This window comes from Lampetra fluviatilis, chromosome 3, assembly GCF_964198595.1.
Source record: "Lampetra fluviatilis chromosome 3, kcLamFluv1.1, whole genome shotgun sequence".
Classification (NCBI taxonomy): domain Eukaryota; kingdom Metazoa; phylum Chordata; class Hyperoartia; order Petromyzontiformes; family Petromyzontidae; genus Lampetra; species Lampetra fluviatilis.
In genome coordinates this window covers 29,848,594-29,863,534 of record NC_136277.1, presented here as the reverse complement: position 1 = coordinate 29,863,534, position 14,941 = coordinate 29,848,594, and the positions used below count along the sequence as shown (strand labels likewise).

General features: G+C 45.9%; 2 protein-coding genes across 4 annotated transcripts in view; one reads left to right on the top strand and one right to left on the bottom strand.

Moving 5' to 3' along the window:
- Positions 1-2,312: 2,312 nt before the first annotated feature.
- EIF3J (eukaryotic translation initiation factor 3 subunit J) lies at positions 2,313-14,741 on the top strand. 2 transcript variants are annotated; one of them, XM_078854827.1, is made up of 8 exons: positions 2,313-2,390; positions 2,924-3,009; positions 5,075-5,126; positions 5,243-5,310; positions 5,862-5,973; positions 6,823-6,987; positions 9,280-9,353; positions 13,536-14,741. In XM_078854827.1, the coding sequence occupies exons 1-8, from the start codon at positions 2,369-2,371 to the stop codon at positions 13,665-13,667; spliced, it is 711 nt and encodes a 236-aa protein (XP_078710953.1). In that variant the 5' UTR covers positions 2,313-2,368; the 3' UTR covers positions 13,668-14,741. The 2 variants fall into 2 exon arrangements, with proteins under 2 accessions (XP_078710953.1, XP_078710952.1); XM_078854826.1 differs by having other exon boundaries at positions 2,314-2,390; positions 2,921-3,009; positions 13,536-14,740.
- Positions 8,497-14,941, bottom strand: part of SPG11 (SPG11 vesicle trafficking associated, spatacsin) — a 112,059-nt gene continuing 105,614 nt past the window's right edge. For both annotated transcript variants that reach the window (XM_078854818.1, XM_078854819.1), the window contains exon 42: positions 8,497-9,323. In XM_078854818.1, coding sequence (XP_078710944.1) covers positions 9,304-9,323 — 20 coding nt within the window. In that variant the 3' untranslated portion in view covers positions 8,497-9,303. The remainder of the gene's footprint in view (positions 9,324-14,941) is intronic.

Below are 14,941 nucleotides of genomic sequence, written 5' to 3'. Positions count from 1 at the left end.
TTAGCTGCCCCGCCCATCTCTAAAACTTTATAAACAGCTCTGTGATTGGTGTAGACCTACTGACGGTGTCGGAGCCCCTCCCTCATTAACATTAGTTGCCCCGCCCATCTCTAAACCTTTATAAACAGCTCTGTGATTGGTGTAGACCTACTGCCTGTGTCGGAGTCCCTCCCACATTAACATTAGCTGCCCCGCCCATCTCTAAACCTTTATAAACAGCTCTGTGATTGGTGTAGACCTACTGCCTGTGTCGGAGCCCCTCCTACATTAAGATTAGCTGCCCCGCCCATCTCTAAAACTTTATAAACAGTTCTGTGATTGGTGTAGACCTACTGCCGGTGTCGGAGCCCCTCCCTCATTAACATTAGCTGCCCCGCCCATCTCTAAACCTTTATAAACAGCTCTGTGATTGGTGTAGACCTACTGCCTGTGTCGGAGCCCCTCCTACATTAAGATTAGCTGCCCCGCCCATCTCTAAACCTTTATAAACAGCTCTGTGATTGGTGTAGACCTACTGCCGGTGTCGGAGCCCCTCCCTCATTAACATTAGTTGCCCCGCCCATCTCTAAACCTTTATAAACAGCTCTGTGATTGGTGTAGACCTACTGCCTGTGTCGGAGTCCCTCCCACATTAACATTAGCTGCCCCGCCCATCTCTAAACCTTTATAAACAGCTCTGTGATTGGTGTAGACCTACTGCCTGTGTCGGAGCCCCTCCTACATTAAGATTAGCTGCCCCGCCCATCTCTAAAACTTTATAAACAGTTCTGTGATTGGTGTAGACCTACTGCCGGTGTCGGAGCCCCTCCCTCATTAACATTAGCTGCCCCGCCCATCTCTAAACCTTTATAAACAGCTCTGTGATTGGTGTAGACCTACTGCCGGTGTCGGAGCCCCTCCCTCATTAACATTAGTTGCCCCGCCCATCTCTAAACCTTTATAAACAGCTCTGTGATTGGTGTAGACCTACTGCCTGTGTCGGAGTCCCTCCCACATTAACATTAGCTGCCCCGCCCATCTCTAAACCTTTATAAACAGCTCTGTGATTGGTGTAGACCTACTGCCTGTGTCGGAGCCCCTCCTACATTAAGATTAGCTGCCCCGCCCATCTCTAAAACTTTATAAACAGTTCTGTGATTGGTGTAGACCTACTGCCGGTGTCGGAGCCCCTCCCTCATTAACATTAGCTGTCCCGCCCATCTCTAAACCTTTATAAACAGCTCTGTGATTGGTGTAGACCTACTGCCTGTGTCGGAGCCCCTCCTACATTAAGATTAGCTGCCCCGCCCATCTCTAAACCTTTATAAACAGCTCTGTGATTGGTGTAGACCTACTGCCTGTGTCGGAGCCCCTCCTACATTAAGATTAGCTGCCCCGCCCATCTCTAAAACTTTATAAACAGTTCTGTGATTGGTGTAGACCTACTGCCGGTGTCGGAGCCCCTCCCTCATTAACATTAGCTGCCCCGCCCATCTCTAAACCTTTATAAACAGCTCTGTGATTGGTGTATACCTACTGCCTGTGTCGGAGTCCCTCCCACATTAACATTAGCTGCCCCGCCCATCTCTAAACCTTTATAAACATACTCTCTGGTTCTGTCGGTAAAGTCACGGAGATAGAAAAACTAATAATAGAAAACACGACGTTTCGGTCGCAACACCGCTTGCCCTCAGAGGCGAACGACCGCTTGTGTTGCGATCGAAACGTCTTGATATTTGTATTATTTTTTATTCACTTTGTTTTGATTAATTAATTCTTATTATTTTTTTCTATCTATTTGACTTTACCGAAAGAACCATAGAATATGGTGTTTGTTATTTATTAATTAAATTATAAGTGACGCGTCACGATACCGGGTACGTGACGTCACGCTCATCCACGCGCTGTGACGTCTCCCGACGTGACCACGCGCGCGCTGCTACGTCGACGTCACCACGCGCGCGCTGCTCTGTCAACGTCACCACGCACGCGCGCGCTGCTCCGTCGACGTCATCACGCGCGCTGCTCTGCGCCGTTCGACGTCACCACGCACGCGCGTGCTGCTCCGTCGACGTCACCACGCGCGCTGCTCTGCGCCGTTCGACGTCACCACGCACGCGCGCGCTGCTCCGTCGACGTCATCACGCGCGCTGCTCTGCGCCGTTCGACGTCACCACGTACGCGCGTGCTGCTCCGTCGACGTCACCACGCGCGCTGCTCTGCGCCGTTCGACGTCACCACGCACGCGCGTGCTGCTCCGTCGACGTCACCACGCGCGCTGCTCTGCGCCGTTGACGTCACCACGCACGCGCGCGTCCTTGACGTCACTTCCCGGCATCCCTCGCGCGTGACCCCCCCCCCACCCCGGGCGCGTGTGTCAGCGGCCAAGATGGCGGAGCCGGACTCGTGGGGTGAGTGGAGAGAGCGGCGGCCGCCACGCTGATGGGCAGTGTGAGGAGGAGGAGGGGGGAGAGACGCGGGCCCGGCCATTCTCTCTCTCTCGCTCTCTTGTTGCTGCCTCGCGACTCGATAATCGGTAGAATGAAGCGAGCCGCGTGTCACGGTGTGCGGGGGTGTGTGTCGGGCGTGGTGCCGTGGGTCACCCACGCCAACCTAAACCCCCTCGTTGTTGTGCCACGGTACTTGCCGGCCTGCATAGATGCCGCTGCTATTCGCTTGCTAGCCGCAACTTGTTCCAACAGTCTGTTAAAGGCGACACGGGGGTATCTGTGTGTGTGTCACAGTCAAGGCTACAAGGGGGGGGGGGGGTGTATGTGTGGTGTGTGTCACAGTCTGTTAAGGCTATTAGGGGGGGGGGGGGGTCTGTGTGGTGTGTGTCAGTCTGTTAAGGCTACAAGGGGGGGTCTGTGTGGTGTGTGTCACTGTCTGTTAAGGCTATAAAGGGGGGGTCTGTGTGGTGTGTGTGTCTTGGGTTTGGCAGCAGACGTGGAAGAATTCGTTGCGGAGGCGCCCAAGCCGGCGTTGGCGATAGACAAGTGGGCGGGCGAGGACGAAGATGACGACGTGAAGGTGCCGGCGCGCTCACGCGGGGAGACCCAGGACGTCGAGTCGAGGGGTCGCGCGTGCCGGGGGTGGTGTGTGTGGGGGGGGGCAGTGAACGGTGACCGTATCGAGACGGGACGGCGGAATGATTGATCAGGATAAGGGCTGGGAAGGGGGGGGCGGCGAGGGGCTCAGAAGCTAAAGCAAAACCGGGTTTTTCTGTAAAACTGGGCCGCGGCCGGACTAGGCCTCAAACCAGACCAGGCCTATGGACCAGAACCGCCCCCCACCCGCCCCGATCGAGACTGCATCGTTATCAGGACTAGAATCTGATCGATCACGAATGGACCAGACCAGGGCCAGATCTCGAATGGGACTGAGCAAGGATGAAACTTAAAGCGGCACCAGAACTACAACTTGGCGTGAGCCAGGACTGCAACGTGTATCGTAACAGGACCGGCGGGGGGGGGGGGGGACCCCTTACTAAATCGGGTCCGAGAATGAACCGAACCGGGATCGCGGACCAAACTTGAACCTGGGATCCCAATCGGGACTTGTGCCAGAACCCCAAAACTGCATCGCGGGCCGACCAAGCCCTGGGTCCAGAGCCGGTCTCGGTCCGGGATTGAACCTCGCCGGATGTGATGGGCTTGTGTTCATAAGAGAGCCGGCCTCGTGGTTTAGCCCCTGAACAGCCCTGGTCCGGAATTCGAACGTGATTGCCTGGTCTGGTGGGGAGCGGTGGTGGTGGTGGGTGAGGTTCAGAACTAAAGGAGAGCGCCTCCACAGGTCTCGGACCGGCTCCGCCGAGACCGCATGGTCTCGTTAACTGCCATTAACCACAAGAGAGGTAATTAACATTGGTAAACGTGGTAATTGTACGAGGCGGGGGGGGAAACGCGCTCTCTAGCCGCCCGAACTCGGCAGTGGCAGCAGCGGCAACAGGGCGCGGTCCGGAGCGGGTTAAAGGCGGGCGAAATGTAGGATAGACCCGAGAACTATCGAGGCCTCATTGCAAAAAGTGGATTTTATATTCGTAGGTAGGTAGTGGAGCGAAATCCATCGCGCTGTACTTCTAAGCTCTTCCGTCTGTGCTCCCCGCTATCACCAGCCCGCACAGACCTGCGTGCAGTATTGAAGTGTGGCTCACATGATGACTTGAAGCCCTCATCCAGCAGTGGATTTACCAAAGTCCCGTGCACATAGTTACGGGTACCTCAAAATCGATAGTAACCTCTGAAGGATGATGTCTCGTGTTAAAAAGAGGAGCCGTGGCTCGAGAAGAAGGGGGGGTTGGATACCCCCAACAATTGAAGGACCCTAACGTTGCAGGGAGTTAACCCTGCCCCTTTACACACGCACATCTACATTGTACCCCCAATGTAGATGTGCCTGTACCGCCATGGATTTGCAACGTGCTGTCTTGTCTGCACCACGACGGAGTACAGCGTAAACCGCAGCACAGCAATTACCCCCAGACGTAGCATATGGTGATTTACAAGCGGTTGATTGTGTTGACGTGTCAAAACGGTTTAACTGCAGTTCACCCCGTGGGGAAATTAAAATCTGGACACCAAAGCGGCGTTGGCAACAGTGGGATTATACAAAACTGTTGGGAGTGGCAGGGGGGAAAAAACGAACTAAAAGAATTGAAAGTGGTAAGATAAGAACTACATTGCGACATTTTCCCCGTGGGGAAATAGCCAGAGTAAACTGTACTCGAAATGCCAAAAGGCTTTTGATATCCCAGAGTCGAGGCTTAGGGGAACTGCTGCAAACTTCACCCTTGCTAATCAAGAGACAAAAAGGGTGTTAATACGAACCTTAGTTTCATACAAACCTTAACGGATTCACCACTATAATCATGCGCAATTATAAAAATGTCATCCCAGTGAAATGATGTTTTATTACGAGACCCTTGTATTATTACACCACGTGGCACGCAAAGACAAATGTTTTATTGGCGGTGGCATTTATCCCTTAAGATTTTTTTTTAGGCTTTGTTAATTACCGCTGGGAGTGGTGCATAGTAATTAGGTTGCTTATCGACGTCAAAAATCTTTAATGAGTGACTTCCGATCGTGTTGCACAGGACAACTGGGACGATGAGGAAGAGGAAAAAAGAGAAGCAAAAGCTAACACAGGTAAGAGGATACTCGCAACAACATTGGTCACCCGTTAAGTAGTTGTAGAATTACATTGTGATGGGCTAGGCTAAAGTGGTTTCTGTAAACAGCTTTTACCATATTTATCTTTGCAGAGGTGAAAGCCGCTGAGAAGAAAAAGAAACCAGAAAAAGTAAAAGCAAAGAAAGAGGTCAACGAGAAGGTAGTTTGTTTATACTCGAATATTCCTGCGTGAACTGTCATAGTGCACACGATAGTCAAAATGTTTCATGAAACAATATCCACATTCTGTAACATTAGTAAATTTACATGTGCTCTTTCTGAAATCGTACATCCTACAATTACTGTCCTCCGCTATTTTTAATTGATAAATTCCCCACATTGAAGCAACCATGAACAACTCATGCAGCAGTCATATTAACTGTCTGCCAGACATGACTGAATGCTATTCTGGTTGTGCGTGGCATGCGTATGTGTGGGGGAAGTGGTTCGATTCCCGGCTCATGCTAACGGAAGTGGCGAATAGCTGAACCCATCCTGGCCTTTCCGAGGTTGACTTGGCCATCAATGGTGCAGTGTGTAAACAATCAGCACTTGGGAGATGAAGGGGGCTGGGTGTGGTACTGGCCATGCTGCCCCCTCGTGCGCTGTTCTAGCCTATTAGAGGTGCTAGCTCACAGCAATTGCCCCAACAGTCTTAAAAGCTATGTATGAAGGATCGTTGTCTGTGTGCGCAACCACTTGCCTATTCAGGCAGCGACCGAGCCGACGAGAAAACAGAGCCCAGAGGAGGAGCGGTTAGAAAAACTGCGCCTCCAGAAACTTCAGGAGGAGGCCGACCTTCATGTTGCACTTGAGACTTTCGGTATGTTTCGGATCCTGCGTTTGTCGTTATTTTAAGACCGGTTTTTTTTGGGGTTAGATTTATTTTTAAGGTGCAGGGAGGGATTTTGAATGACAAGGGAGCAAAATGTGTTTAATGTGACTCGAAAATGTTATCAAAGTGCATGTATGTATGTTATGTTAAACTTATTTCGCACCATACATAGCCCACCGTGCTACTCGGAGGTGCGGGGAAATTGTTTGATTATTGACACTGCAGTAAATTACTGCAAGGTGCTAACATGTTCAGTGGTGAATATTGACGTGTCTTAATATAAACTATTTGAAGCCACAATGGTAACTATGTACTAGTATTGAGTACTTGTTGACATCACTGAACCATTTAAATCATAAACGTTCAGAGCTTGAATTGTGTTGGACTATATTGAAAATGACATGGGGAATTTGTTACTAATGTACAAACATGAAATCCAAAAACGTATATTTTTGTTGGCACAAGTAAACTTTTGTTCGTTAAGGATTTTTGTTCGGGCAAACTTTGGCCTTTACTGTAAACACTTTGCATACAATTTCCAAGTCTACACTCACCGTTATTCCCAAAGTAGTGTGGCAAAAAAAATAACAATTCTAGCCAACCAATAATTTTGGAAGATTCACTCCACTGCTAAATGGTATGTTTCTGCCCCTTTGTTGTTAAACTGCTGGATAAAGGCCTCCCCATGCCGTGTCAATCATGGGGGTTGTTTTACCATACTTCACCATGCTGGTCAGTGCCAGTTGGTAAAGATGGGCCTTGCTTAGTTCAGTGCACGAGCTACTGTGCCACCCTATTGTTTTTAATTTGTCGCTTCCTGAAACGTTTGTTTGTTAGGCGAAAGAAGCACAGAGGACGTGAGCGTAGATGCTTTGAACCCTGTGACGAAGGAAGACTTTGTGGAGTTTGGAAATGCCCTCCGACGGAAGGTCACACAGTACGAGAAGTCTGCGCATTACGTGGGTTTCCTGGAGGCCCTGTTTCGTGACATCTGCATCAGCCGTGAGTTCACCACACAAAAGCAGCGTTTCACTTGCACCGGGCATATGCGTCACAAATGCCTAACTGCTTACATGTCCAGTGGGGGGGGGGGGGGAAACGGTAACCCCCATGAGCCAATGTGTAATGGTGGTGCAAGATTCCCCGCATGTCGCTAGATGGCAGCATTTCACCGGAGTTGTATTTGATAAAATAACACCTCTTGCAGATGTTGCGAGGCACAGGATACATCAATCTCTATTTTACAAAAGCGTCTCATGTTGAAGTATCTCAACACATATCCATTATTATTCTCACATGCATCCACATGTATGAGAATACGTTATTTACAGTGAATACACATGTACTAATGTTACCTTTAGGCTAATAGGGTAAAACAAACTGTAAATCAGCCAATAGGAATGCATACGAGATGAAAAAATAAACAAGGAATTTACTTTTAAATTGTGACCCCTGAACAGCGAGGGGATAAATGATTACATGCCAAGATGTGACCACTGAAAGTTGAATATTTATTGTAGACCTACTCACCCAGAAATGTCTGCCCCAAACGCTCATCACGGCACTCCACATCGACCAGCCCCCCTCATTACTAATCATGAACAGGTGACGTTCTCCATATAGACACCCCCCCCTTTCATACTAATTAGCGGCTGACGTCACTCCACATGGGGGGCCGAGGCGCCTCCTCCCCCCTCCTCGGCGTCAACTTACAACCCTCACTACAAAGGCAGAACCCTCACCGTCACGCAATCTCCATAACGCTGTTGAGACATCAAAGTAAAAAGGACGTCATGATGAACAAGGGATTATAACCTTGAAATGAAATAGGTGTGTCACCGCGCCCTTACAAATTACACACGCATTAATGCAATGAATACCACGTCGCGGTCTGCTTTTCGCTTGCAAGTTTCAGATTTACTGCAATATACCTGTCCTTGGACGGGCAAAAGGCGAGTTTTAACTTAAGTATCTAAAGATATTTTACTACATGGCCAGAACACGTGAATGTGCTGTACGGTAAAAATCGTTCCTCTTGCAATACTGATAAAGTTCCAAGCATTTGTAGCAGTTGCCCAACTGCATGCAAAGCATGGTTTTGTATAAAATATTTATCCGAGCACGCCAATTTCCTCCCACATTAAAATATTGAGGCATTGGCCAATCTTCCCACTGTGCAAGATCCAATTTGGAGTGACTTGAAACTCAGAAGCTTCCCTAGATAAACAACTGCTACACTTGGGCGAGAAGCACAAATGGAATGGAAGTGTGCGTTTATTCTTCGAGTCTCGGTACAGGTGGCCATTTCACTGCAATTTATCTAACAGAGCCTCGATGAGCAAAGTGGCAAATGGGTTGGAAACGTGAGCAGCGAATTAAATAAAATTCGCGGCTCACATTTGACATTCTAACAAATCAACATCCGCTGGACACGCCTGCCAGATGTTTGCAAATGCTCCTTTGCTTCTGGGGTCACAGTTAATAAGATGCAAAATTAACCGGCACAATAGATTATTTTCTTCCGTTCAGGTTTATTGAACAAATATATATTCTTTGCATGTTGTGGCATTGCATAATTGTACATGGCCATGTCTGGTGCTTTTAGTTCCCGAGTACCACCTTATGGCTATGATTCTTAATTGTTCCATGAAACAAAAAACCTGCTTGTGCTGCACAGCAGCTGACAGGCAGTGACATTTGAGCTCATTTGTTGAATTAAGACAAGGGTACGGATGAGAAATTGGTACAGCTTGCATTTGTGCACAATTTGTTCTTTTAATATATTTTTTTTACTTTAAGCTCGGAGCAATGATATGACTGTGTATATTGCCACTGAGCCGTGCACTTGTCACAGGACATTTGAAATGATAAACATTGTGCAGCCTTTATTCTACGCATTGCGTATAATCGTGTTAATTTTGTACAAGACACCTTGTGCATTTCAACATCTTGAAGTGAAACAATCTTTCATTTAAATCTAGATGTGGGAAAAAAAGGCATTCAACTTAATGGTGAACATTTTTTGAGAGTTTTGCACTGAAAAAGCCTCAGAAGAAATTGCACTGGATTTTAAGCCACACTGCATTTTCCCCATTTTTGAAAATCATTCCCGGTGTTTTGACCAACTCAAGAATCTCCATGAAATGGTTTTCATAAGAACTCCGAACGCAAACGTGAACAATCATGTGCACTTTCATCGCTCTTAAGGCGCTTTTCGCTTGAAAAGCTTCCTCCACCGCACCATAAGTGCCCGATTGGTAACCATTTTTTCCCCCCGCCTTGTACTCCTTGCAGTGGAAATGGAGGATGCGAAAAAGCTCAGCTCCACTTTAAACGTCCTGTGTGTTGAGAAACAGAAGGCAGACAAGGTAAGTGCACCTGCTGTTTGTCACCTCGCAGCACTTGAGCATTCATACACATCATCGCTCTTCAAGCAAGTCTCTTGCACACCATGTGGAGACACAACACAGCCGCAGTAAATATCACTGGTCAACAAAAAAAAAATTCTGGCCTGGACTTTTGCAGCTGTTTTAGACTAATTTCAGGTTGCTGATTCCAAATCTGATCTCAGATTTGCTCTATCACATTATTTTTATGCTATCGGCATACCATTTCATTGATTTTACCTGAAATTAACTCTGTCACTTATGATTGCAAGTTATTGCGAGTCAGTGACTGCTTTAGTGTTAAAATATGGTGCTGTATTTTTAGGATAGTGTGTTTATAATATCATTTTATGTAGATATCCACATTTATTTAATATTTTTCTTCTGCAGTTTTTTTTTATTGAAAATGCAATATTTGATATCTCAAAATCCTGATGTGATAGACAAAAACTGATGCCAGATTTGGAATCAGCACCCCAAAATTACCTTAAACCCGTTGGAATACCTTATGCCAGAAAAAGTGTGTTGACCAGTGTAAGCAGTGACAATTGTTGCCATGGAGTTTTTTTTAGCATGTAAGTTTTCTTCTTCTTGGTTCTTTCGGTAAAGTCTTTACCGAAAGAACCAAGAAGATGAATCCCTGCAGTCACGAAAGCTTTAAATCGAAACATGTAAGTTTTGTCAAGATATGAGTATGCATCCTATTTGGTATGTTTAGTGAAATGCAGACTTGCGCATTGTATGTACACGGTTTTATTAACTGTATAAAAGGATACTACAGGCAGGTTAAATATTTGCAAGTCATTGAGTAACCTGAGCAATTAGTCCAAGCATCCTGTGGGCATAGGGGTATAGTAGTATTACTGATCACAACATGGGCAATTTTGGTTTTCCTTTCTGTTACCAAGGTTTTAATTTCATTCAGAGCCCTGACTTAAGCTGTCCATCCTTACAAGGTATCAAGAAGCCCTCTGTCAGTCCACTGCTGGATGAAGGCCTCCTTCCTACTGTGGTCATGGGGGGGGTTCAACCATACTTCACCACACTGGCTAGTTAGTGTGGGTTGAAGTGTGGGCCCAGTGTAGATACTTTCCACAGATACCTTAGCCGTGACCAGCAATCTTTATGTAGGTCACTGGATATATACCATATTTCCCCACATAAAACCTGTGGGGTATACCACTTTCTACAAACAAAACAAGACCTTGCTGGGTATATGGAGGTGTGGGCTATCCCAAAAATATTTCACACGTGTGACATGTCAGAACTCGTTTAATTTTTTCATGGTAGGACTATCCATTATGCAACACTTACCTTTGACTAAAGCACTGCTGAATAAACCACTCACACTTAAATTGCACATGTTATCACGTTTTAAAGTATTCGAATTGTTTGTACAATGAAACGACAATGTTTGAAGTGGGTGCACTTTGTTTACCGTAATACTTTCAGTGGCTGTAGGGGGGTGTGAAAGTTTCAGCTGAGGCTATGGATTGCACAAGCGTCTACCAGACGTGGAATCATAATTGCAGAGTCCCTTAAGGCCGCTGCTATTGGCTGAGCACTATAGAGTCGCGACCATGAGCTTTGTTTCAAACTTCCAATGGCTTTGTTGCCCGGAGGCAATGGCGTTACAGTAGTGCCGCTATTGTCTGCACAGTGTGCAATCTACCAGTGCTAAAACTGTACAGGGGTAACTACCGGTCCAGTAGCTGTCATATGATGAGGTCGAATTCTGGTAAGCCTAACAGTATGCTTATCTACCAGTTATGTGTTACTTATTTACTGTTTTAAGTTCACTCGTTTCCGTTTAGTTTGTTTTCTTTGTGCACGTTATGATTGTAATGTTAACAATTGATAGTGTAATGTATTACAAATGTAAACTTTGTATTAATACGATGGAATTAAGCTGCGGTAACGATGTTAAAGATATGAATGCATGCAGGGTATATGGAGGTACGGGCTATCTGAAATTTGTTTTACACAACGCAATTTTTGTGTGGTATATGCGTATGTGGATCTATATGCGAGAAAATACGGTAGTGGTGTGCTAACTGCCATGCAATCGTGTCCCACCAATTGTATACAAGCACTTGGATACAAAGACTCATTAAATGTAGCATTATAGTGCTGCCACTGTTACTGCTGCCATTCTGACCCCTTCCAATTAGTCTCTTTGGGCTCTCTCATTAAGCTGTAAGACACTCCGCCGTGCTCCCGAATGAGCCACTACCAAGATTAAGTGTTTTTTTTCCAGAAATTACGAGTCATTACCAAAGGTGTTTAAACTTGCAAATCTTGCAATCCTGTGAGCTAATTTTATTTACAATACGCTAATAGTTGACTTTTAAAATATTCACGTGAATTTCAGAGCACACTATGCACCATTGAGAGCACCCTCATGCTTGTGCAATGGTGACAAGCCAGACTATGAGCCCGTTGCCATGGCCACTAGTGAGGTTTGGTCCAGGTTGTCATGGTTATTGGTGGAGGCGGTGGGGAGAGCAGTCTGCTGAAAGCTGGGGATGTGAGAAGCCTTTCTATGCTAACCCAAACCAGCCAGGCTTCATAGCTCAGCCTTTAAAAAGAGGTAGAGACTCTTGACTTATGGTGGTGTGGTTGTCGTTGATTAAGCTGGTTGCTTTTTGTTGCATAGGCTGTTTAGCATGTGCAGAGTAAATGCATCACCCAACAACTGGTGCTTATGCACTGTGATTTGTAACAAGTAAATTGATAATTGGGTGGAACACAGATTTGTGCACTGCACTACGAATTTGGTAACCCACGTTCATTCCAGGTAACAACATCAATAGGGAAGGGGATAATCCCCCCCCCCTTCACCAATGCGTGGTGAAGAATGGTCAGACAAGTCCCACTTTGGAAAGCTCCACATCCAACAATTATTTGACATTCAGTACGCTGACGCAAATGTGTTCGTACTCCCCGTTATAACCATGATTAGGAGGAGTTTTCATAAAGGTCACTTGGGACCCACTGTCGGTGCCCATGGGTGGGTTCTGTCCCCCCCCCCCCTGGGCGAGTGACGTCACTGTTAAAACACCCTTGTCTATAATTGCATGAGAACCCTTTAAAAGATCCACCACAAGGCCTGGTATATAGAGCTATCTGCAGCTTGAATTGCCCACCCAGCATTTTACACAAGAGACTCATCAAGCGGACAATCTGACTTGATTTACAAAAGTATTTAGCCGTTTGCATCGATTTGTTATTTGTACAGTTAAACTCCATGTGTATTTCAGTAGTATTCTCAGAATAGTTGTTGAAATTGAATATGCCAGGAAAAATCACTTTGTAATGTTAAATATATAACAATTCACAGGTGGGAAGAGATACATGCTTTGGATTGAAGGTGGTGTACACTTCCTTCAGAAAATTTAGCATTTGGCAGGATGTGCACCTGTATGTTAACTACCTCGCCTGGTATACAGGAGGTTGTGGGTTCGACCCTGAAGCCTATATATTTGGAATTTGCATGTTCTCTCCCCAGGCCATGTAGATTTCTCTCTGGGTCTACTAGTTTCCCCCCTCTACATTTAGAAACATGTATTTAGAGTATTTGATTGCCATACATTTCCACAAGCCAATTGGATGAGCTAACATTTGTGACCAGGTTGCTTATGAAAAAGAGCTATATAGCTTAGTGGGCCTTACCTGGTAGAATAAAAGTTTTAATTATATATTAATGTAGAGCTGGTCCCACCTGTTATAATCAGTGGTGTTTGCATTTTAATGAGTGTTGTGAAACAGGAAAAACATTTACATATTTGGGTACCCTCTTTAGCTCCGGCAGACACAGTGGATAAATAGTTAATAAACATTGTTATTTCTGAGCTTTCAAATGTCTTTAGATAATCACTTTGTGATTTTGCAATCAATGTACATTATAAAACCACAATACTGCAATTGTATTGGTCACTGGTGTTTTTATTTATTGAAACATTTCAGTTGGTCATGTCACTGATTTCTGACCTCGCCATTCAACATCACGGTCAGATCCCCTTTTTTCAACCGGGCAACAACAGTTTATACCTTCTTTGGTAAACGACCTCCGACTTGATCCGTTGTGCTTGTGGTCAGCTGCGCGAGGTTATGGCAGTAACGTTTTGCGTTTTAAAAAATCTGCCATTTGATTGTTTTCCCCAGGAAAAGAAGGTAAAGAACAAGAAGAAACGGGCGAGCATGCCAGGTGGCGGCTTCAAGGCAAACTTGCGTGACGAGCTGGAGGCTTTTGACGAGGGTCCTGCAGGATATGACGAATACGAAGACTTCATGTGACACCTGCTGCTGCTTGCATCTCCCTTTCCCCCCCAAACACCTGGAACTCTGTATGACACCCGCCTCAAGCATCATCTTCATCACTTCCTCCATCAAGTTGCCATCGAGACACCCGGGAGAAGCCCAGCTCGTGGCACGAAGAAGCCAGAATAATGGGAACTCTGCAATTTTACTGCGAGAGCGCGTGCACGCACTCGCATACACAGCAGTGGTTTACGTTTGTGAAAACGCTGCCAAGTCCACCTCTTGTGGCCAGAATTAAACTATTCCCCCTGCTCCTCAGTGGAAGGGGGCAAGGTGGGGGTGGGGGGGGTTCCTCTTGCTATTGCAGTTTGAGCTTTGAATCTTGGGTTGTTTAAAGTTAACACAATTGGATAATTTCACTTGGATTTTTGCCGCATTTTGATCATGGAATAAAGTAACACTGCGGGAAATTGAGAATGGCCTAGCTATTTTTGTATAATAAAACTTATCCATAACGTGCTGCGTAATTGTTGTATGCGTCACCCTGAATTATTTCCATACTCGGAAATAAGGTTTCAGACTCCGTCCGTTGCCATAAATCGCTGTGCTGCTGACTCAAACCCGGATGCTGTCTTAATCCATTTCAATGAGCCATTCTCAATGCTCCAAAATTAACTTGTGTGTTTCATAAACGACAACTGTATTACAATTGAATTATACTCCCTGCAGTATTTAGTTTTATTTAATAAAAGGCAAATACAGGACATGTTCTCTCATGTTGTGACCGCTAAGCTTTGGGCAGAGCTGAAAACTGGCATTGATGGGCGGTCATGGATACAGCCACGCTGGCAGTTTGCGTGTTGAATTTTTATCTATGCAGTATAGAGTCGTGCTTATGCAAATACACGTAGACCTTTGAATATCAACCCCCTGCTGAAAGTGCTCATTTCCAGTGTGAAAACGTGACTGGACCAAAAAGCAGTCGTGTAACTGGAGATGAAAATGTTAAGTTCATTGAGTTAACATAAGGACAACTCAAAAAGCTGCACACGTATTTGAAGCGCTGACATTTAGCAATTTGAAACCAGGCCATGAACAGGCCATTGTGGCCCATTCCAGGTTTAACAGCATACACTGTGAATGTCAAATTTAATCAAGAATGGCAATAAAGCAACCATTTGTCAATATTGTCTTGGGGTGAAATAGGCAAGATAAACACCACCATGGAAGTAATGTTTAAGCAAACATTGGTATCTTGCAAGCAATACCAAAATGCATATTTACAGACTGGAGTGGGTGTCGTCTGATTT